The 24,355-nt window shown below is 43.1% G+C and overlaps 1 protein-coding gene across 8 annotated transcripts in view; it reads right to left on the bottom strand.

The window, feature by feature from the left end:
* The window catches only part of APBB2 (amyloid beta precursor protein binding family B member 2), a 681,814-nt gene that overhangs the window by 387,338 nt on the left and 270,121 nt on the right, over positions 1-24,355 (bottom strand). For all 8 annotated transcript variants that reach the window (XM_029588914.1, XM_029588877.1, XM_029588923.1 and 5 more), the window contains one exon: positions 1,591-2,403. In XM_029588914.1, coding sequence (XP_029444774.1) covers positions 1,591-2,403 — 813 coding nt within the window. The remainder of the gene's footprint in view (positions 1-1,590; positions 2,404-24,355) is intronic.

The following is a 24,355-nucleotide window of genomic DNA, read 5'->3' as shown; positions in this document are numbered from 1 at the left end:
TTATGTGTCTATTTTAGGAAGCGCTAAGGACGCGTGAAACTGGAGACTGTATCGCTGGATGGCCTTACTCGTCTGTATTGTGTGCTCCCAGCACGTTACAGACGGGAAATCTTCAACCGCACGTTACTGTATCGACCTGTTAGATTGTAAGCCTTTTTGGGGATACGGAAAAATACCTACAGTATCTGAATATAATCCACTTTGAAATGCCAAAAAAGTGGAATATATATTAAAAAAAAAAAAGCAGATGACAAAAGCAGAAGCTCCTATTAGCTGTAAATACCTTTCAGGAGTCATGTTGTGGTCAGCTGTGAGCTGTTTTCAGCACTGGGAAATGGTAAATTAGCAGTAAATTTTAGTGAACATGAGGTGGTGGTGATGGGTAGTTTCACCAAGAAATAACCCGCCTGAAAACTAAGATTTGCATCTCGAATTCTTTCTTCACCACTTGGAGCAAGCAGCTCAACCTTTCTCCGCTCTCCACCCCCAGGCTTATCACGCCTTGAAGCCAGGGTCATCTCAGAAGCACAGCCGGTCAGACTGAGATTTTCAGCTACATTATTATTCAGGGTTAAACAAACAATATATATATATTTGTTTTGATAAGGACAATTTTCTAAGAGGTTTACTCACAGAAAAACCCTGCATAAACCCTACTCCACCCCCTCCACTCCCCCTTTAGCGGGTAGAAAGATGCGTACTTGCATTTAGCCACCTGATAAAGGAGGTGGAGACAGGAGGTGCCATGCTGGGGTGGGAGGCAGAGCAAACTCCTACCTCCTTCGAAGCCACTGCAAACGTTCATGCCAAAAATGGAGCCCCATTCCACTCACCGGCCACTTTTCAAACATGGAGCCCTGTTGCCATAGCTGGGAACCCCCCTTCCAAAGGGATTCCCTTTGAAAATAAGTTTGCACTCCTGCAGGTACAATCTACCCACCAGGCTGCCAGCTCCATGCACAGTTTCACATTTTTCTCCAAAAAGTATATATCAATATGAATCACTATGTTTATATTAGCCTAAAACAAATATTCCAAATACAGCTTTTAGTAAATGCGTTAAAATTCGGAAAAGTGGTATTTTTTTCCTATGGACATCAAAATCAAGAAAATAGACTTCCTTGTTTAGGTTTTACAAAGTTCAAAACAAGCAAATATGATATCATATTAAACATGCTCACATGATTTTAGCATCTAATACAAAGGTTTCAGAAGCATTGTACTTGACAACTTTATCTGAATCCTACAAATACTAGAGATTTGATTGCAGCAGATATACAAGGCCACACAGGGTACAGGATATGTGCCCTTTTCTGGCACAGTTATATATACATCCTGCATTCCCTAATATTTCTGTCTTGATCAGGGGGGGCCAGTTTTGGTCCACAATAATTTTCAGGATGTCCACAATGAATGGCTATCCTAAACACTAGGCCTGTTTGTGACTCTTGAAGACCGGAGTTGGCTACCCCTGGTCTAGATCAAGCTTCAAGCATTTTGTAGGTTATCACTAACACCCTGGTCTAGGATATGAAACCATTGTGTATCAAAGCTATTAAACTTTCCGAACAATGGTTCCTCATTTGATACCTGTTTCATCTGGTGAGCTTGGTGAAGCACTATCCTGGGACAATGTCGTCCAACTGGAATCTTCATCACTGGGCGCCAAATTCTGAATCCGGTGCAATGCACAATCTGTTTTTGCTCCTGTTTTAGGGTGGTCCTTCTTAGTCTCTGGACTTGATGATACAGTGGCAACCTGGCCATCTTCTGGAGTCAAGGACTTGCTTTGTTTCCCATGGTGAAGGACTTTCCCGTTGACAATGGTAGCAACCTGGCTGTTGCTCGGTGCTGATTTCTCTTCCTGGACCACATGGCTGTTCCCAAGTGTCTGTCCCAATTCCCTGGCTGAAGTTTCTAAGTCTGCATAGTAATCAAGGAAGCTCTTGGTTTTCTGGGGTTGTGAGTTTAAGATTTCACAGCCTGAAGATTCCTGCAGGTTTGGCTCTTTGCCCTCCAACTTCTCTGAAATGATGTTGATACCTGCCACTGAGCTGACGTTTTTGTTGGGATCCTGTTGCCCATCCTCTGCTGCCTTCCTGAGCTGGTTTTCCCCATTTTTTACCAGCTTGATGTTGGCAGAATTGTTTGTCAGCAAAGGCTGTGTCGCAGGATCGGTAAGACCCATGGCAGTCTGAATGTTAGTCAATGCATATTTCTTCCTGCATTTTGGAGGAGTGGTGCTCTTGGTTTCTGTGTGCTTGACTTCCGCGTTTAGCAGTTCATTGTGGGAAGAGCGTAGATTGAGGGTGTTAGGGGGAGTAGCAGGGCTGTTTCGATTTGCAATGTCTGTTGCACTGCGGCTTGCCATAAACACTGGCTGTGTGTCCACACTGGAGTCAACTGTAAAAGAAAAGAAGTAAGTATTAACTAGAGACAGACATGCCTTCTCTTCACTCCCTGGCAATAGCATATAGGAACAGCAACATTTCCTATCCAGGACAACAGTTTTGCTTTTGAGCAGAATTCACTGTTGAAGGAAGTACATAATCCCCTGGAATGTGGAAACAATTTATTTCAGCCCATTCGTCCAACACCCCATAAATAATTTTGGATGTGAGAAAACAATTAAAAGCAGGTCAGACATTACAACAGCTTTGGATGTGCCTGGTGAGTTCATGGGCCTTCACCATGATTAAACCACTTTGGTTTTCCCCAAGAGTCCAAGCCAACGGAGTCTTAGGGTGGAATTGAAGTTCCTCTTAAAGAATTTTTGTTTAGATGTTTATTATATTTTTTCTGTATCGGACCTCTTATCACACTGTGAACCGCTTTGGGTCTTTTTCTTTTTAGGAAGGTGGTAAACAAATACGAAATAGAAAGAGGATGCACTAAGAATGTGAAGAATGGGGTGGTCACTGGTTGGAACGCATGTTTAAACAGAACCTGAGGACAGATATGGTTAGCTTCAGGCACATTGCTGACTTCCCAGGGGACTGGGAAATGGGAGGCAATAAAGGCCCTATCAGCCTCATGCTCCCTCTAACTAAAAACCCCCAAATATATTTAATTTACATTTCTGAACCACAAAGGGAATATGGTGCAATGAGGTCACCATGCCGGCTTTTCCACTACATCAAAATATGAATAATATGATTTGAAAGTGGGATTACAGACCACACTTCTTTACAGACAGAGATGGCTGAATAGTTACTGCTATGAAAGTACTGTCTACATAGCAATATGTTGCTCCACCTGCCTGTTTTTCTAAGATCAAAGGCATGATTTATCAAAGTGTATTATCACTGGCAAAGAATAAGTGAAAACCATTTTTGCAACATTCTTATACTCAAAATTTACCTATGAATATACATTTCTTGAATACATATAAGTATGCACTGCAGCAAGATACTTGAAATGGACAGCAACTTGTAACCCCCCTCCCAAAAAAAAAAAATCAAACACAACTGCACTCAGTCTTGTCTGCACATCTGTCTTTGCCCAGATGAGGTCCAGCACTGATCTACTATGGTCATGCTGACACCAACTCAGAGAATACTCCCTAAAGCTAGAACCAAGCTTATCAACAACCCATTGTGAGAAACTTGGAGCTGTTGGATTACTGATACACTGCAAATCAGCAGTTTCAAACAATGACACTAGCTATCTGCCACAAAATTAACACATCTTTCCATGCTTCCATTTCTCATGGATGAGAATGTGAGAAAGGAGGAGGATTAGCCCAGTTCCTTCCCTGGAGTCACAGATCATGATATGCACATCAGGAATAAAAGGATAGAAAACAAGGCCACCCAGGCTCTAGTGCAGCAGAGCAATTTGTATTTGAGTTTGCTCACTTGCAACCTTTTACATAGAACACTAGAAACTAGAACTGAATATAATCCAGTTCTAAGATTTACTAATATTCTGACCATACCCAAGTTCTCTCCTCTAGAGCCACCTAGCATGGTATGAAAAAAGGAGCACATTGACCCATGCCTTACAAAGAAGAAGTCTGACAATGAGAAAAATAAGAGGGTCCCATTTGGCATTCTAAACCAAGACTCCAGAGACTGAATTAAGCCTGTTCCCACTCCCTGCCCAACACCACCAGAGTTGGTGGATCTAGTATCCTCTAGCATTTGAGCGAACAGATTTAGCCTGCTACATTATCACCAAAATACAAGGAAGGTAATTTTAAAAGTCATTCCTGCTATTAAAACATTGTTTTACCTGCAGAAATCAACTTTTAAAAAATTGCCCGCCCTGCATGAAGGCAAAAGTATGCACATAGGACCTATAATCTCATACTTTTACCCACAGGGTAAAGAGGGGTTCTTGTGAGAGGGATAGAGGCAGGGGGCTTGGACTTATGCATATACTTTTATATTTTCGAAAGCACTTGCATAATTCCTTTCTGGTTGACAAGTATGTTCTAACTTTGCTCAGAAAGCTGACTGCCGAATATAATTTACACAATCTTCCAGACTATCATGCTCCTGGACACCACTGGGAGGCCTTTAAGGCCTTCTTGCATGGTAAGATTTTTGGTTATACAAGTTTCCGGCATAAGGAATGGAGGAAAGAAGTGGAGGACTTCTTGATCAAATTTGTGATTTGGAAGTCTTACGCAAATGGACCTGTTCAGCTCGTACCCTAAAGCAGCTAAAGGCAAAGAGGAGAGAATTTAAAACCTTTGAAACTGAAAAAATAAGTAAGCCCTTAAATATACAAAATTACAGTTTTATGTACATGGTGATAAACCGGGCGCTCTGCTGGCTAGATTGGTTAAAAAAAAATTCTTTATATTGAATCTCAGGAAGCCTACTGGTGAAATTACTTCCAATCAGACAGATATAATGTGTTTGCCCATTATTTTTCTACCTTATAAATTGACTCCGTTGAGATAGATAGAGCAAAATTCAAGAGTTCTTGGTCCGTTACTTTTGCCTCAGGTTTCAGAGACTCAGAGGGAATGACTGTCAGTGCCGACCTCTCTGCTTGAGATACAGAATGCTGTTGTAGCCCTACCAGGGGATAAATGCCCAGGTGGGTTCCTTATCAACTTTAAAAAAAAAATACTTGCTGGAGATTTCTCCCTTTTTCTCACCCATATTTAATGAGGCTGGCGAGGAGGGACATGATCTGAGGGATCCTGCAAATGCTAATATATCTCTTATCCATAAAGCAGGGAAAGATGCATCTGAATGTAGTTCTTATCAGTCAATTTCTTTATTGAATATTGACATGAAAATTCTTGCAAAAGTGTTGCAGATGAGACTTGAGGCCATGTTACTTAGTTTAATTCACAATGCCCAGACAGGATTTATTAAGGGAAGACTATCCACGTCAAACACTAGAAGACAGTTTAATATTTTGCACTTAACGCGGGGCAAGGGTGTCAAGGCTTGGTCACCTCTTTAGATGTTGAGAAGGCCTTCAACACGCATTCTTACCTTCCTTGTTTGCAGTCCTGAGTCATGTGGGTATTCGCGATAGGTTCATTGCATATATTTGGGCTATATTACACAAGACCCAGAGCCCATATCACTGTTAATGGTCCTCTTTATTACTTCTTTAATATAGCACGTGGCACCCTTGGCAGCTGCCATTAGACAACATCCTAGTCTTCATAGTTTCAGGTTTGGGGGTCAAGAACAAAAAAATCTCGTTATGTGCTGATGTTTGGTATATTTGACAGACCTTCAGTCCTCTGATCCAGCTCCGTTTGTATTGGTTAACCATGGAGCACATTCCGGGTATAGAGTTAGTTTTGACAAATCCAAACTGTTCCTGGTAGACCCCAAATTTTCTATTCCTCTTTCCCAGTTTTTAGAATTGTTAAGGATGGCTTTAAATATCTTGCATTCTTTATAACCAGGGACTTTAAAGGACCTTTGTATTAAACATTTTGGTAATCTAATTAGTAAGTTGAAACATGAAATGTTGGACTGGGAATCTCTCACAGTTTCTGGGCAGGTAGGATTAACCTCCTGAAAATGAATACTGAATGCTGCCTAAACTCTTCTCTCTCGTCCAACACGTGCCATGTACCATCTTGGCCAAATCATTTACAGATCTATACAGGGTAATTACTAAATTTATATGGCAACATAGGTAGCCCAGGATCAGACTTAGCTGGCTGTGGCTGCTGAAAAATCAGGGAGGTATGGCCCTTCCCAATCTTAGATTGTAATATTGGGTGGCCAGATTGGTTTGCTTGAAGGCTTGCACTTCTTGGTTGCCACCAGAAAAGGAATAAGTGGATGTGATGAATTTAGCAGACCTCCCTTTTTTGCCTTCCAATTCACTGCACTCCTATCTTACTTCTAGAGCAAGCCCAATCTTAGCTCACACCATGCAAATTTGGAAGCAGGTACTTACATTTCTGGGTAAGAAAAAGGAGGCTTTATCCCCTATAGCCCCTAAATATGAAAATTCCATTCTCTCCAGCTGTACTTTTTCTCCTGAATTTAAAGACTAGATAGAATAAGGATTTAGTTTTTATCGCCCAACTATGGGAAAACGATGGCTTTATGTCCTTCTCACATCTCAGTGCAGAATACGATCTTAGTCCTAACTCTCATGTGTTTTATTTGCTCTGGAGAGTCATTTTGACCTGGCTAAACCACTTGGGCCTTGAAGTATTTTTTCATTGATAAAGATGCGTTTTCTAAAAGTATTACAATACTCTACTGGATTCTGGCTGCGAAGTTTGATTTGGCGACCCCACAGCCCCTTACTGATGTTTGGAACTCAGATTTAGATATAAATTTGGACGCCAAATCTTGGCAAACTATATGGAATTCTGCTTTTCATCTTTCTATCTGTGGTAAAAGGACAGAACTAATGGTTAAATTACTTCTCAGAACATATCGTACACCTGTTTTCTATGCAAAGCTTTTTTCAGATGCAAACCCTGATGGATGGCAGGGCTGAAGTGAGATTGGAATGTATATGCACACGTGGTGGGACTGCCAGGGAGACCAGCAGTTCTGATCTCTTGTCAAACACAAGATTGCTGATGTTCTTGACTCTCCTGTATACATTAAGCCACTGCTGAGTCTATTAAGGAGGTGGGATGACTCAATAATAGTAGTGAAATTCAATCTTTGGTCAGGTATTTATGGCTAATTGCTCGATTCATTATAGCCACCTTTTGGAAACCTAATCCCTACCTGGATTGTTGGCGGTGTATAAGTAAGGAATATATCTGATATTAAAAAGTTATCTTTTGAACTTCAAGGGAAGAATTTTAAATATGATGTAGTATGGGGGATCTTGTCATCAGTTTTACAATCTTCCATAACATACTTTGTTTCTTTTACTTTTAACAGGTTTCCTATATTGTTTATTTTGTAAACTGGATGTCAATGCTGTGTTCGTGATTCTGCCCACCTGAGTCTTATTTGAGCGCTTTTTGTATATACTCAATGTTACGATTTCGTTTGTGCAGCCTCATCATACCCTGATTTGGACTGCTATGATGCCTCCCCACCTGCAGAGGCCTCTAGTGAACTCTGTTCAGAGCTATCCGAGCCATCTCATCGATGGCCTCCTGACTCCATCTGTCCAGCAGCCTCTGCCTCACTAAGAGTCCCCAGCATGCTCGGCCTCCAGCCTTGCCCAGCTCCTCCTCACTGCTTGCACCACCCCTAGACTCTAGCCCTAAGTAACCCAACGCTGCCATTCTGTCCTTGCCTTCTCATGGTGCTACCTTTGGCTAATTGATCTGGCCATTGTTACTCTAACCTTGTGGTCTCCAGGCCTTCTTGCTCCTTGCCTTGTGGCCTCTGGGCCTTCTTGCTCCTTGTCTTGCAGCCTTTCTAGGCCTACCTGTTGCCTTGTGGCCTGTCCAGACCTCTCTTTGACATAGAGGTCTTTGGGTCTATAGTATAGTGGCCTACTAGCCTTTTGCCTTGCTGCTTTCGGGCTTCCTTGTTTCTTGCTCCGTGTTGTCTTGATTTGTCCCTGTCCAGTCCTGTCTCTGTTAGCTCTTGTTGTGTCCTAACCAGTCCTGTTCCTAGCTCTCATTCCCTTTCTTGTCAGTGTCCTAGCCTTGCCTGGTCTAGCCTATCCAAGCCTTGACCAAAAATAGACCCACAATGATGTACTGTTGTTGCAGCCAAGCTGTACTGCCCCCCAGAACCCAAGGGCTCAACCTGCGGAGGAGGAGGCTGGGTAGGCAGAAGACAGCCCATGTTCTGCCCTGCCAACCTGTATCGCTCCTTGGGTGGTGTACCTCGAGTCCAGCCCAGCACCTCGTGACAAATTGATAAGGCCAGCTATTGCTCATATGGGTGGCTACAGGACTCTCAGCCCTGCCAATGAGTCTGAATTTTTCTTTCTTAGCACTCACATGGACAATTAAGTTTCTGCCTCTGCATTATAAGGTATCCTGGTTAATGTTTATTATAACTGACCCGTTTGAACCTGGACTTCTCAGATTTCTCCTGCTTGTTCTCACTGCCCATTTCTTGATCCTTTGAAGGGGAGTAGTAAAAAATCTCAGAAAAAAACTAGACCAGTGTCAGAGAAATCATCATCTAAAGAGAACTTGCCTGTAGAACCCAGACCTTTTACGTGAGGGCTCTAGTCAAGCAATTGTTTTATATTATTGGAAATGCAAATCCATTAAAATCTGAATGCAGAATCTGTAAGCTTCCAAACCTAGAAACTCCTTTTTGAGAACATAACCAGTGTCAAGTGGAAAATAACCATTCTGATATGACTTATTTTCTCTGTGCCACAATCAAACCAGCTGCTGAGCAGTTGCTTCAAGTTCCTGCCAATATAAATCTTGATTTTCAGAAATCAACTTTAGACACAGTCAGAAACTCGCCTCTGAGCCAGAGAAAATTCCAGAACCTTTGGACACCACAACTAGTTAAAGTACCTTGGACACTATCGGCCGAATTTTAAAATGGCCACGTGCGTAAAAATCGGCACTTATGTGCGTGGCCAGGCCCTGTGCACGCCGTACACATTTTCAAAAAGGCCCAGCCAAACGCATAAGTGCCGTTACGCATACAAGTGCCGGCATGCGCAGATTACCTCTGCTCCATAGGAACAGTAAGAAAGAAAACAAAAGAAAATAAGTTGAAACGAAGGGTTTAGGGGGAAGGTAGAAGAGGGGAAGAGGGAGAGGGTTTCGGTAGGGGCGTATGAAAGTTCCCTTCCAGTCCGTTCCTTAATTGGAGCGGACTGGGAGGGAACTGGGGGACACCCGATTGCGTCGCCACATGTAATTTCCTAAAATTCATCCCCCCTGCACATGCTACCCGCACATGCGCCTGAGAATTTGTGCATGCACTGCCCGCAAGTGCATGTTATAAAATCCACACATCCATGTGCGCACATCAGGAACTGCGCACACCGTTTAAAATCTAAGCCATATCTTGCCAAGTTAATCTAAATTGTTCAGCTTAGCCACACGAACTGAGTTATGTACCAGAAAAAGCAGATCTTCCTTTAAAACACTCACTCAAGCCACCAACACTGAAATCTGCCTGCACACTGGCTGCTAAGGAAGGTCCCCCTGCACAAAGGTTTTAAAAGCCACCAATTCTCTGAAAACCTCAGCTTCCCAGATCAATTCAAACCACATAGTTAAGTCTGTAATAATTTGTGCAAGTAAATCCTTACCTGAAGAAGCAAACTTTCCCGCTGACCCAGATAACCAGGTGCGAATGAAAGTACTAGATCATGCTCCATCCCAATTGGTAGAAATCTTAGACAGAAGAAGCTAATTAATCCTGCTTCCAGAGTTCTCAGCACCACAGCTGGATGCAGCAAACCAGTACTGATTGCTAAGAAAGTAGCTTGTACTTTTTTTATGCCTGCCATTTCAGAATCCCCTCTGAAGGATCCTAGCTCTGAGGCCAGCCTCCACTCTGTTACACTGGATCCACGCCAGACTTCCACCTTTAATCCCCAACCTGAGAAAACAGTAGACCCATGTGGCGCCTTGTCACTGTCAGCAGTGCCTCTACTCCAAGAGGAGTCCGTTCTGGCTTTTTCACCCAGCTGATGCCTGAGAAACTCAAGCCTTGTTCCTTAATCTCAGAGAGATGTAGGCAGCCCCACACCACCATCACCAGATACCCAACGCTTAGAGGACGTCACTGTTCCAGCAACCAAGCATCAAGAGACAAGTGCAGTTTCCCCACATCGAACACCGAGAAGATGTTACTTCATATGCGCTGCTCCCAAGAGGGAGGCGCAGCAGCCCTAGACATCCAGCCTTGTAGAAACCCGGCACTGGGGGTTCCACACTCCAGTCACCCTGTGTCAATGGCTCAACACCTCACTCACTCTGAAGTCGTGGTTCAGCCTTCCAGGTACCCAGAGCCAGCAGTCCTCCTAGACTGCAGAGGAGAGGGTACCTGTTCAGACACAGTTCACCCAGGAGAGGACACCTATCCAGATGTAATTCAGCCAGGAGTGGGCGCTTGTCCAGACCAACCAGGAAAGAGTGCCTATCCAGAAGCAGTCTGCCCAGGAAAGGGTGCAAGTCCAGATGAGCTCTGCACAGGAGGGGGCGTTGGTTCACAGTCTGTCCAGAAAAGAGCACCAGTCCAGACGCAGTTTTTCCAGGATCGGGCACCAGCCCAGATGCAGTCTGCCCAGGAAAGGGCCCCAGACCAGATGCAGTTCTCTCAGGAGAGGGCACCTGTCCAGATGCAGTTCACCCAGGAGAGGGTGCCAGTCCAAACGCAGTTCACTCAGGAGAGGGTGCCTGTCCAGATGCAATCCACCCAGGAGAAGGTGCTTATCCAAATGCAGTGCACTCAGGAGAGGGCGCCCATCCAGATGCAGTTTGCCTGCAAAGGTGCGCTTATCCAGATGCAGGTTGCGTAGGAGGGGGCGCCTGTCCAGACATACTCCGCCCAGGAGCGGGTGCTCTTTCAGACGTTCAGCTTTTTAGCCAAGCCTCGTCCTGTCCATCCCAGCCAAGTTGCGATTATTTACCTATGGAAAATGGGACCCAGGAGGAGGGGGTACTTAAAAGGGGGGTACTGTTACAATTTCATCCGCTGTTCAGTCTCATCATATCCTAATTCAGATTGCTATGACACATCCCCACCTGCAAAGACCTCGAGTGAGCTCTGTTCAGAGATATCCAAGTAATCTCAATGGCCTCCTAACTCAGCCTATCTGGCAGCCTCAACTCCACCAGAAGTCATCAGCAAGCTCAGCCTCCAGACTTGCCTAGCTCTTCCTCACTGCTTGCACCACACCCAGACTCCAGCCCTATGTAACCCAACTCTGCTATTATGTCCTTGCCTTCTCATGGAGTTACCTTCCTTGACCTGACCACTATTATTCTAACCTTGTGGCCTCCAGGCCTTCTTGTTCCTTGCTTTGTAGTCTCCAGGCCTTCTTGCTCTTTGCCATGCCTTGTGGCCTCTGGGCCTTCTTGCTCCTTGCTGTGCCTTGTGGCTTCTGGGCCTTCTTGCTCCTTACCTTGCGGCCTCCAGGCCTTCTTGCTCCTTGCTTTGCTGTGTGCCCTCCGGGCCTTCTTTCTCCTTGCCTTGTGGCCTCTGAGCCTTCCTCCAACTTGCTTTGCGGCCTCCAGGCCTTCTTGATCCTTGCCTTGCTGCCTATCTAGGCCTACCTCTTGCCGTGTGGCTGTCCAGGCCTCTCTTTGTATGTAGAGGCCTTCAGGTCTATAGCATAGTGGCCTACGGGTCTCCTGCCTCGCTGCCTTTGGGATTCCTTGTTTTCTCCTTGTTTGGTCCTGTTCTGGTCTGCTCTATTCAGTCCTGTCTCTGTTAGGTCTTGTTTTGCCCTTACCAGTCCTGTTCCTGGCTCTCACTCCCTTTCTTGTCAGTGCCTTGTCTTGTCCCAGCCTATGCATATTCTGGCCTTGCCCTTGTCTTTACACAGCCTCACCATGTCTAACCTGAGAACAATCTCTACTGGCCCAGCCTGTCCACAGCCTTGCTGGGTCCAGTCTGTCCACAGCCTCACCTGGCCCAGTCTCTCCACAGCTTTGCCTGGTCCAGGTTATCCTTAGACTTGCCAGGTCCAGTCTATTCAAGCCTTGTCTAACCAGACTCACAATGATGTATTGTTGCAAAGCCCTAAGCCCTACTGGCCCCCAGAACCCTAGGGCTCAACCTGCGGGGGAGGGGGCTGGCTAGCCAGAAGACTGGCCCATGTTCTGCCTTGCCTTCCTGTACCACACCTTAGGTGGTGTACCTGAGGAGCGGTACAGGACAGCAAGGCAGAACATGGTTCTTTTTGTATAAGAGAATTGGTTCCTTTTGTATAAAAGAATTCCTGAATAATTTGAAAATTCTTAAACAGCACATATTTTGCAATCTTGACCATCTCTAGCATAAGTTCTGTTTTTGTGGCCTTGAGTTTGTCATAAAAATTGATAACTGTTGTATTTTTCTGAAAATAATCTCTTAAAATAATTGCTAGGAACAGTATATTTTTGAAAACTCTGAGGTACACAACTATTACTATATTGGACACTTTATATTTCACTAAAAAAGGAGGCTATGGTTTTATAAGAGCTGTAAAGATCTAGGGGCGGATTTTAAAAGCCCTGCTCGCGTAAATCCGCCCGGATTTACGCGAGCAGGGCCTTGCGCGCCGGCGCGCCTATTTTCCATAGGCCTGCCGGCGCGCGCAGAGCCCCGGGACTCGCGTAAGTCCCGGCGCGCCGATCCAGCGTACTTTTGTTTGCGCCTGGTGCGCCAAAAAAAGTACGCAAACGCGCATTTTTTAAAAATCTACCCCTTAGTGATTTGCTTCTGCACTTATGAAAGCCTCGTATTAAATTTATTAAGTTTATTTTATGTTTTGAAATCCTTGGTATTTTTCATTTTTCATATAAGTGAATCCTATCCACCGTATTGATTACAAAGTTAAACACAACATCTTTCAGCAACTTTATGCAAAATTACTATTTACTGATTTTAGTGCATTGAAAATAATAAAGCAGTGAATATGGCATGTGTAAATGCTTGGACACCTTTCCAGGTGATTCATTACTACTTTTTTAAAAAGGTTGTTAATAATGCCCAAAAAAGTTGAATTACTCATTAGGCCTTCAATTAGGCAAAGACAATTTCAGGGTTGAACAAATGCTCTGACCATTCCAACCTTTCAGGTTGTGATTGTTCTTCTGTTTATTTTCAATATTTATTTAATTTTTATTTTTAAACTTTTATATACCATCATATAAGCATGGACCATCACAACGGTTCACAATGCAGCACCCACTAATAACAATATAAAATTAACAGTGCCATTCAATAATCATCTATTACAATATAAAATTTAAAAATAAAACCGATATCTTCTATCATATCTATACTTAAAATCTAAATCATCCCTAAAATAATAGAATATATATACTAATAACCATGAGCTTCTCTAAGCAGTAGTTGGAGAATTTGAAAATGAAGGTAATTCACTCATACAAAGCAGGATAACTCTAAATACTTCCAGCTAGCAATTTAAACTGTCAGAAATATTGTTAAGAAACAGAAGTTATATAGAATTACATAAGACCATAAGATATGCCATACTCGGTCAGACCAAGGGTCCATCAAGTCCAGTATCCTGCTTCAAACAGTGGCCAATCCAAGTCACAAGTACCTGGCAAGTACCCAAACATTAGAAAAATCACAAGCTACTATTGCTTGTTAATTACGGTAATAGCAGTTTATGGATTTTTCCTCTAGGAACTTATTCAAATCTTTTTTAAACCCAGTTATACTAACTGCTGTAACCACATCCTCTGGCAATGAATTCCAGAGCTTAACTATACTCTGAGGGCCAGATTTTTAAACTTATGCCCAGGCGTAGATTTGTTTGAGCAACCTGGCCACGCCCCGGACTGCTGCCACGCCCCGGCCCCACCCCTGAAGTGCCCCGAACCGCTGCCACGCCACGCCCACGCCCCGGCCTGCCCATCTTTTTGCCCCGGGACATATGCGCATCCCAGGGCTTGTGTGTGCCGCCGAACCTATGCAAGATAGGCTCGGCACGCGCAGAGGCAGCTTTTCGGGGGTTATGCATGTAACCCTTTGAAAATCTGCCCCTGAGTGTAATTTTCTTCAATTTGTTTTAAATGAACTACTTGCTAACTTCATGGAGTGCCCCCTGGTCCTTCTATTATCTGAGAGAAAAAATAACTAATTTACATTAATTTGTTCATGTCCTTTCATTATTTTGTAGACTTCTATCTTATCTTCCCTCAGTCGTCTCTTCTCCAAATTGAACAGTCTTAAATTCTTTAGACTTTTCTCACAGGGCAGCCGTTCCATGCCCCTTATCATTTTGGTCGCCCTTCTCTGCACTTTCTCCAGTGCAGCTATATCCTTTTTGAGATGCGGTGACCAAAACTGCACACAATACTCAAGGTGCGGTCTTACCATGGAGTGATAAAGAGGCATTATGAAGTTCTCCGTTTCATTCTCCATTCCTTTCCTAATAATCCCTAGCATTCTGTTTGCTATCTTGGCAGCTGCTGCACACTGAGCAGAGGATTTCAACGTATTATCAATGATGATACCTAGATGCTTTTCCTGAATGGTGATTCCCAATGTGGAACCTTGCATTATGTAGCTATAATTTGGGTTGCTCTTCCCTACATGTTATGTTGCACTTGCCATATGTCATCTGCCATTTGGATGCTCAGTCTCCCAGTCTCGCAAGGCTCTTACAATTTCTCACAGTCCTCTTATGATTTAACAACTTTGACTAATTTTGTATCATCAGAAAATTTGATCACCTCACTTCTGGCATGGGTTTCTGCCTTACATCTTCCTCAGTAAAGACTGAAGCAAAGAAATTGTTTAATCTCTCTGCTATGGTCTTCTCCTCCCTTAGCACCCATTTTACCCCTTGATCATCTAATTGTCCACGGAGTGCCTCGCAGCGTTTTTATTATAGTTTTTAATTACACGCAAGCTTCTTTTGAAATTCTGCCTTTGTCTTCTTTATCAATGCTTTGCTTCTAACTTGGCAGTGCTTTTCTTCATTTGGATCCCTTTTTCATTTTTTGAAGAATGTTCTTTTGGCTAGAATAACCTCTCTCACCTTACCTTTTAACCATGCCAGCAGTCATTTGGCCTTCCTTCCACCTTTTTTAATATATGGAATACATCTGGTCTGGTTTTTTTTTTTTTTCAAACAATTTCCATACCTACAGTTGCTCCTTTCAGTTCTTTCCTAACCATTTTATCATAGTCTCCCTTTTGAAAGTCAAGTGCCATCATGGTAGATTTCCTTAGTTTCCTCCCTCCAGTTATCAAGTCAAATCAAGTTGCTCCCAACATCATTAACTCTCGCACCAACTCATGTGTTCCACTAAGGATTAGGTCTAAAATTACTCCCTGGCTTGTCGGTTCTTGTACCAGTTGTCCTTGAAGCTGCCATTTATTTTATCTAGAAAATTTACCTCCTTAGCATGTCTTGATGTGACATTTGCCCAGTCACATCCTAAGAACATAAAGAAATTGCCATGCTGGGTCAAACCAAGGGTCCATCAAGCCCAGCATCCTGTTTCCAACAGAGGCCAAACCAGGTCCCAAGAACCTGGCAATTACTCAAACACAAAGAAGATCCCATGCTACGGATGCAATTAATAGCAGTGACTATTCCCTAAGTCACCTTGATTAATAGCAGTTAATGGACTTCTCCTCCAAGAACTTATCCAAACCTTTTTTGAACCCAGCTACACTAACTGCACTAACCACGTCCTCTGGCAACAAATTCCAGAGCTTAGTTGTGCGCTGAGTGAAAAATAATTTTCTCCGATTAGTCTTAAAGGTGCTACTTGCTAACTTCATGGAATGCCTCCTGGTCCTTCTATTATCTGAAATTGTAAATAACCGATTCACATCTACTTGTTCAAGACATTTCATGATTTTAAAGACCTCTATCATATCCCCCCTCAGCCATCTCTTCTCCAAGCTGAACAGCCCCACCACCTACTTCAGCCTTTCCTCATAGGGGAGCTGTTCCATTCCCTTTATTATTTTGGTTGCCCTTCTCTGTACTTTCTCCATCGCAACTATATCTTTTTTGAGATGTGGCGACCAGAATTGTACACAGTATTCAAGGTGCAGTCTCACCATGGAGCGATTCAGAGGCATTATGACATTTTCTGTTTTATTAACCATTCCCTTCCTAATAATTCCTAACATTCTGTTTGCTTTTTTGACTGCTGCAGCACACTGAGCTGACGATTTCAAAGTATTATCCACTATGATGCCTAGATCATTTTCCTGGATGGTAGTTCCTAATATGGAACCTAACATCGTGTAACTATAGCAAGGGTTATTTTTCCCTATATGCAACACCTTGCACTTATCCAAATTAAATTTAATCTGCCATTTGGATGCCCAATCTTCCAGTCTTGCAAGGTCCTTCTGTAATGTATCTCAATTTGCTTGTGATTTAACTACTCTGAATAATTTTGTATCATCCGCAAATTTGATAATCTCACTCGTCTATTCTTTTCCAGATCATTTATATATATATATTGAAAAGCACCGGTCCAAGTACAGATCCCTGAGGCACTCCACTGTTTACCCTTTTCCACTGAGAAAATTGACCATTTAATCCTACTCTCTGTTTCCTGTCTTTTAACCAGTTTGTAATCCACAAAAGGACATCGCCTCCTATCCCATGACTTTTTAGTTTTCTTCAAAGCCTCTCATGAGGGACTTTGCAAACGCCTTCTGAAAATCCAAATACATTAATTTATTCACATGTTTATTAACCCCCTTCAAAAAAATGAAGCAGATTTGTTAGGCAAGTCTTCCCATGAGTAAATCCATGTTGACTGTGTTCCATTAAACCATGTCTTTCTATATGCTCTAGGATTTTGATCTTTAGAATAGTTTCCACTATTTTTTCCTGGCACTGATCTATAGTTTCCTGGATCACCCCTGGAGCCCTTTTTAAATATTGAGGTTACACTGGCAACTCTCCATTCTTCAGGTACAATAGATGATTTTAATGATAGGTTACAAATTTTAACTAATAGATCAGAAATTTCATTTTTTAGTTCCTTTAGAACCCTAGGATGCATACCATCTGGTCCAGGTGATTTGCTACTCTTTAGTTTGTCAATCTGGCCTACTACATCTTCCAGGTTCACAATGACTGGCTCACTTCGTCTGATTCATCACCCTTGAAAACCATCTCTGGAACTGGTATCTCCCCAACATCCTCATTATTAAACACAGAAGCAAATAATTAATTTAGTCTTTATGCAATGGCCTTATCTTCCCTAAGAGCCCCTTTAACCCCTCCGTCACCTAACGGTACAACTGACTCCCTCACAGGTTTCTTGCTTCAGATATATTTTTAAAAGTTTTTATTATTTGATTTTGCCTCTACGGCCAACTTCAGTTCAAATTCTCTCTTCGCCTGTCTTATCATTGTTTTACACTTAACTTGACAATGCTTATGCTTTATCCTATTTTCTTCAGATGGACCCTTTTTCCAATTTTTGAAGGATTGTTTTTTGGCTAAAATAGCCTCTTCCACCTCACCTTTTAACTATGTCGGTAATCATTTTACCTTCCTTCCACCTTTCTTAATGCGTGGAATACACCTGGACTGCATGTCTAGGATTGTATTTTTAAACAATGTCCATGCCTGTTCAACACGTTTAACCTCTGCAGCTGCACCTTTCAGTTTTTTTCTATTTTCCTCATTTTATCAGTTTCTCTTTTGAAAATGTAGTGTTAGAGCTGTAGATTTACTTATTGTCCCCTTGCAGTTATTAGTTTAAATTTGATCATGTTATGATCACTATTGCCAAGTGGCCCCACCACAGTTACTTCTGTCACCAAATCCTGCATTCCACTAAGAATTAAATCTAAAATAGCTCCCTCTCTTGTTGGTTCCTGAACCAATTGCTCCATGAAGCAGTCATTTATTACATCCAGGAACTCTATGTCTCTAGCAAGTCCTGATGTTACATTTACCCAGTCAATATTGTGGTAATTAAAATCTAATAATCCAAAGAAGCATAAACCATGCACATACAGCAATCCACAGAAACACTGGTGCAGGATAAAGTTATTACTTCCACACGTGTGAATATCAGTAAAGAAGTCTTTATTGAAGACTAACAGAAGTTCATTTATGGCAACTCCAGCAATTATAACATGATACTCTTGAAGTCTTGGGGGACTCCAGCAATTATAACATGATACTCTTGAAGTCTTGGGGGACTTCAAGAGTATCATGTTATAATTGCTGGAGTTGCCATAAATGAACTTCTGTTAGTCTTCAATAAAGACTTCTTTACTGATATTCACATGTGTGGAAGTAATAACTTTATCCTGCACCACTGTTTCTGTGGTAATTAAAATCTCCCATTATTATTGCACTGCCAAATTGGTTAGCTTCCCTGATTTCTCTTAGCATTTCACCATCTGTCTGACCATTTTGTCCAGGTGGACGGTAGTATACTCCTATCACTATACTCTTACCCAACACACATGGGATTTCTACCCATATAGATTCTACTGAACATATAGGGGCGGATTTTCAGAGCCCTGCTCGCGTAAATCCGCCCAAAACCGGGCGGATTTACGCGAGCAGGGCCCTGCGTGCCGGTAAGCCTATTTTACATAGGCCTACCGGCGCGCGCAGACCCCGGGACTCGCGTACGTCCCGGGGTTTTCGGAGGGGGGCGTGTCGGGGGCGTGTCGGGGGGGCGGGCCCGGTCGTCGCGGCGTTTCGGGGGCGTGTCGGCAGCGTTTTGGGGGCGGGTACGGGGGCGTGGCTACGGCCCGGGGCGGTCCGGGGGCGTGGCCGCGCCCTCCGTACCCGCCCCCAGGTCGCGGCCCGGCGCACAGCAGGCCCGCTGGCGCGCGGGGATTTACGTCTCCCTCCGGGAGGCGTAAATCCCCCGACAAAGGTAAGGGGGGGTGTAGACAGGGCCGGGTGGGTGGGTTAGGTAGGGGAAGGGAGGGTAAGGTGAGGGGAGGGCAAAGGAAAGTTCCCTCCGAGGCCGCTCCGATTTCGGAGCGGCCTTGGAGGGAACGGGGGGAGGCAGCGCGGCTCGGCGCGCGCAGGCTATACAAAATCGATAGCCTTGCGCGCGCCGATCCAGGATTTTAGTGGATACGCGCGGCTCCGCGCGTATCTACTAAAATCCAGCGTACTTTTGCTTGAGTCTGATGCGCAAGCAAAAGTAGGCTGATCGCGCTTCTTTTAAAATCTACCCCTTAGTCTCTTGTATGATCTTTATCCTGTTGGTCTCGATACCCTCCCGGACATAAAGTGCCACAACCCCTACCTGGGGTAATTGAAATCAGCCATTATTACTGTTCTAATTTTGTTAGCTTCCGTAATTTCTGTTAGCATTTCATTTTCTGTCTGCTCATTTTGGCCAGGTGGACGGTAGTGCACCCCAACTACTATTCTATTCTCTTCCCACATGGAATTTCTATCCATAAAGATTCTACAGTGCATTTTGTTTCCCGCAGATCTTTTATTCTGTTTATGTCTTCTTTAATAACATATAGTGCCATCCTTCCACCAATTTGATTTATCCTGTCATTGAGATATAATTTGTACCCTGGTATCACAGGGTTCCATTGGTTATCCTCCTTCCACCAGGTCTCTGAGTTGCCAATTATATCTACCTCTTCATCCAGTGTTACACATTCTAGCATTTGTATACAGAGATTTCAAATTATGTTTTTTGTTTGTATTAACAATCTACTCATTAGCTGACTGGGTAAATTACTGTAATTAATTACAGTAAAGTGTACAGATAAAAAGTACCTGCAGACTTTACACCAATGTGGGCAGTTATAAAATTAACCCCCAAATGCTGAAATATTAAAAATCATTGCTTTCACATTTAACCCGTTGACTCAGTGACAAGTTGCTCCAGTTCAATTGGAGGTGGGAATGCTGTGGAGGAAGCATTCAAAGACCCTGGTGGGATGATAATGACAACACCTAGAGACCAGAATTAAGGTTCACATTAACTGAATTAGAAGATTTGTAACGGTTTGTGGCCCTGAACCAAGGACTGTTTCTGTTATAGTTGGACTGAGTATATAAAATTAGGGGGAAATACTCTGAGAAGCTGCAAATGAAATGCTTATGGCGTCATAGCTGAGCAGCCAGTTCGGATTAAGCTGGAAGTTGAAAGGAGAAGGAAACTGCAGGTAAAAATATGAAAAAAAAAAATAGAAGAAAGAAACCAATCTGCCACAAAAAAGTCAAGAGTACACTTCTTTCCTTCAGCCTTATCATTTAATTGTGTTATCTACTACTACTGCCATTTAAAATACAGTGAAAAGTGAGGGTGGGTCTGGTTTTTCTTTTTCTTTTTTTTAATTCCCATGACATTCTCTTTATAGAAACAGCCCTTTCTCCAATGCCATCCAATTTAGACTGTAAGCCCTCTGGGGAAGGAACCTACTTATTGTACCTGAATTGTAACTTGCCTTGAGCTTGGATTTGGAATCCAAAATCATCCAAATCAGTTTATCAGTTACTAATCAAATACAGGTACAGTCTGGTGAGGGTAAACAGCTAATTCCCAAGAGGCTAATAGGAGTGGAACAATGTGTTCCCTTTTCAATCGGAAGGGTAATTGACTCCTCTGATTCCTATTCATGACCCTGAACTTAGTTCAAGCACACAGGCCTGGAGCAACCGGGTGTGCACACCATGCATTAGCACGGGGTGGCACACTTGGGAGGGCAGCAGCAACAGGAGAGGCCACTGAGCCCAGGTGGAGCTCAACTTGCTGATGGCGGCAACAGCAACAGCAGGCGAGGCTGCGGGGTGGCAAAGAAGACCCACTGAAGCAAGGCCGCCATGGGAGCACATCCCCATGGTAGAGAAGAAGGGGTTTTGTGGTGAGCCCTGGTGCGTGCGTGTGAGAATGGGAGCCTGGATGTGAGATTGGGAGCCTAGGTGTGAGAATGGGAGTCTGGGTGTGAGTATGAGGATGGGAGCCTGGATGTGTGTATGAGAGTGAGAGCTTGTGAGTGTAAGGGAGTCTGTGAAAGAAAGCATGAGTGTGTGTATGTGTGTGTGTGAGAGAGAGAGAGAGGAAGGGAAGAAGATAGGAGAGAGAAGAAACAGAAAGGGAAGAATGACCCTGGAGAAAGTATTAGGAAAAGACTGACAAGGGGAAAGTAGAAAAAAGACCTGGACCAATTGATTAGAAAAATAAAAAGAACAGACAACAAAGGTTAAAAAAACTGTTTTGAGATTTTAGCAATTGGAATATGCCATCTTTGGGCATATACATTTCTTATAATTTTGTATTTTGCTCTTTAACTTTCCACTGTCCAGAGTCTGGTTTCTCAGGCTTTTTCGGTTTTGTTTGCATGTTTCTATTTCTAAATTGTAGTCCCTTATTTCTGTATTAAGTAAGGGTTAGTCTGTGACTGAGGAGAGGTATTGCTGCTAGCGTATAGTTTCTCTGTAGGGATTTCTAGCAGTCTGGCTTGTTCTGTTACCTCAGTAAGTGGTGTATTAATGTTCTAGGCTAGGGCCTGGTGTAGTATTTACACTGCTTCTTTTTCATAAGTTGCTGTTATTTGAGTCCTGAGGGTCAATGCTGTTATATGGTATGTTAAGGTTTTAGGTGCCTTTTTTTTTTCTTTTTTGCAGTGGTTTGTGTGGAGGGGATCTTTTTTTTTTTTTTTTTTTGTTAGGTGACCCCAGAATTTGAATATAGCTTTTTTTCATGTTGGGTTGCAATGTGAACTGTCGTAGTTTTGCTCTGCACCCGTTCTCATGATCATTGCTATTTTATTGCAGTTATGGTGATCCCTGCCTTTTTGGAAAGAGGATTCAAGAAAGAATACACTGATATTTATTTTATGACATAACTGATTGGATCTGATGTTTATGTTCTTTGCTTTTTACCTGATGTTCTTGTTTAATTAATTGTATTTTTAATGTTTTATGAAGAAAGGTAATGTTTCTGTTTTTCCATTGTTACTCTGCTTATAGAGGCTGGCTTGTTGTGGGTTCCAGTTCAGTTCTTCTCAGCATATTTCTATTTATACTTTCTGATCTCTTTTTTCTATATTTGGTCAGGATCTGTCTGTGTTCTCAGTGTGTGACTGAGGTGAGGTATTCTGCTACCATATAATGTATCTGCAGTGATCTATTGCAGTCTGTTCTGTTTTCTTAATAGGAAATGTATTGATGTTCTAGGGCCTGATGTAATAGGTACAGTGTTACCTTTTCATAGATAAGACTGTTACTATTTGAGTGCTGGCAGATAGGGTTGTTTTGGTGTGGGATGTTTATTATATTGTAATGGTAATTCCATTTATTCATGGCTTTCTGAGGGCCAAGCCCACACCCAGCATCCATAGGAGTTCCAAGTGTCTTTTTTTGCAGGATTTTCTGGTTGGCACCACAGCAGTGCATGTAAATATAATATGCATGTTGTAAGTGATATTTTGCCTCAGAAGACTGTACTTTTGAATGCTCTTTTTTCATGTAAAATTGGTTATAAATGCATAATTGAATTGCATGTAAGAGTCTGTAGAGGAGGTGTGTGTGAGTATATTTGCAAGGCTATAAGGTTTGCTTAGGGTACCTAATACCCTTCCTTCGACCATGGGTTCCATTGAGGGAGGGAGGTTGTCAGTTTTTTAAAATATAGATTGCTGGAGGGACGCTGGGCTTTATGTGAAGGGTGTGGGACAGAGACTGAATGATGCGGGGGCGAGGAGGCGGCACAGTAATTGTTCATGATTTTTCCATCTCAGGAACTCAAGCGATAAGGATGCACCAAGCGATAAGGATGCACCAAGCTAGAAGTTTTTAGTAACCTACATAAGCATATTAATGTTAAAATCAAAATGCCTAATTTGTTCCTAACAATCAGGTTTAATTTACACACCTAGTTTATTATTTTAAATTGTTACCGTACTATGATGGCACACGAGTAATTTGTAATCTATACTACCCATATTTCTCTTTATCGTGCCCTTCTGTAAACCGTTGTGATGGTATTTAACTTAACGACGGTATAGAAAAAGTTTTAAATAAATAAAAATAAAAATATTGCTTTCTTAGCATTCTGTGTCCTGGCTAAGCCGAGGTAAAAGATCTCCCATAACACAGCACCATCTAGAAAACAGTTCAGTTTTCTTTTTTTCTGGTTTCTTTATAGCCACATTTCAGAAAGAAGGAAATGCAACTGCAGTTTTTGTCCCGTCTGTTTGCACCTATGCAGTGTGAACTTATCTGCACTGTGTTTTGCTCTCTTCTCCCTCACATCCCCCCATGTCTGTGCAGATGCCTCAGTGAGGCCTATGCTGAATGTTGACTGTGGTGTTGGTGGTGACAGAAGGCTCAGACAGGCTGAGACCTGCATAGAGAGAATGGAGAGTCACTAACAATGAGCTGCCTCACACCTGGCAGGCCGGTGAAGGAACCTGGAACCCTGAGGAGAAAGAGGAAGGGAGGGAAAAAAACGAACTTTCTCTAACCATTTTATAAAGACACGTGCATCTATTTTTACACACAAAATAATTGTTTCATCATGGGCCGGATTTTAATACCTACCCCCTATTTTATAACATGTGCGTGCAGCTGCGCGCAAGTTATAAAATCCGGGGTCGGTGCGCGCAAGGGGGTGCACACTTGTACACTTTGAGCGCGCCGAGCCCTAGGGGAGCCCCGACGGCTTTCCCTGTTCCCTCCGAGGCCGCTCCAAAATCGGAGGGAACTTTCCTTCCACCCCCCAGCCCTACCTAAAACCCCTCCGACCTTTATTTTTCAAGTTGAATCTGCTTCTGTGCAGGCGTAGGTTGCGCACGCCGGATCCTCCAGCCTAGAGGCCCTAAGGAGGCCTCTGGCCATGCCTCCGCCTCGGACCGCCCATGCCCCGCCCTTTTTTCAAGCCCCGGGACATTCGCGCGTCACCGGGCCTATGCAAAATAGGCTTGGCGCTCGTAGCTCCAGCTGGATTTACGTGCGTAGGGATTTTAAAATCTGCCCCATGCATATAAAAACTCTGAATTAAACATGGAAATGTGCTTATAGGCTGTTTGGAAAGTAGTTGGGTCCGTGCTTGGAGTCACCACTTCGCTGATATCTCTACCAGTTCACCCAGTCCTTCTCCAGTTCACCTAAACCCTGTAGCACTTCACCTTGATCCTCCACCAGTTCACCCACATCTTCCAACCAAAAATTACAGACAAGCCTGATTTCACTTGCGTGACTCAATTAGCAAGTATAAATTGTACAAATACATTTGGTAATGCATATGCTTATCTCTCTTACAAAATAGCAATACCACGTGTACTTCTGAACCCTTGCCCCAAAACACCCTGGACCGCCCCTTGTTCCTCCCCACCCCTGATAAAAA

Source organism: Rhinatrema bivittatum, chromosome 1, assembly GCF_901001135.1.
Source record: "Rhinatrema bivittatum chromosome 1, aRhiBiv1.1, whole genome shotgun sequence".
In the NCBI taxonomy this organism is placed as follows: domain Eukaryota; kingdom Metazoa; phylum Chordata; class Amphibia; order Gymnophiona; family Rhinatrematidae; genus Rhinatrema; species Rhinatrema bivittatum.
Note: the sequence above shows the minus strand (reverse complement) of the source record. Positions and strands in the feature narration are given on the sequence as shown.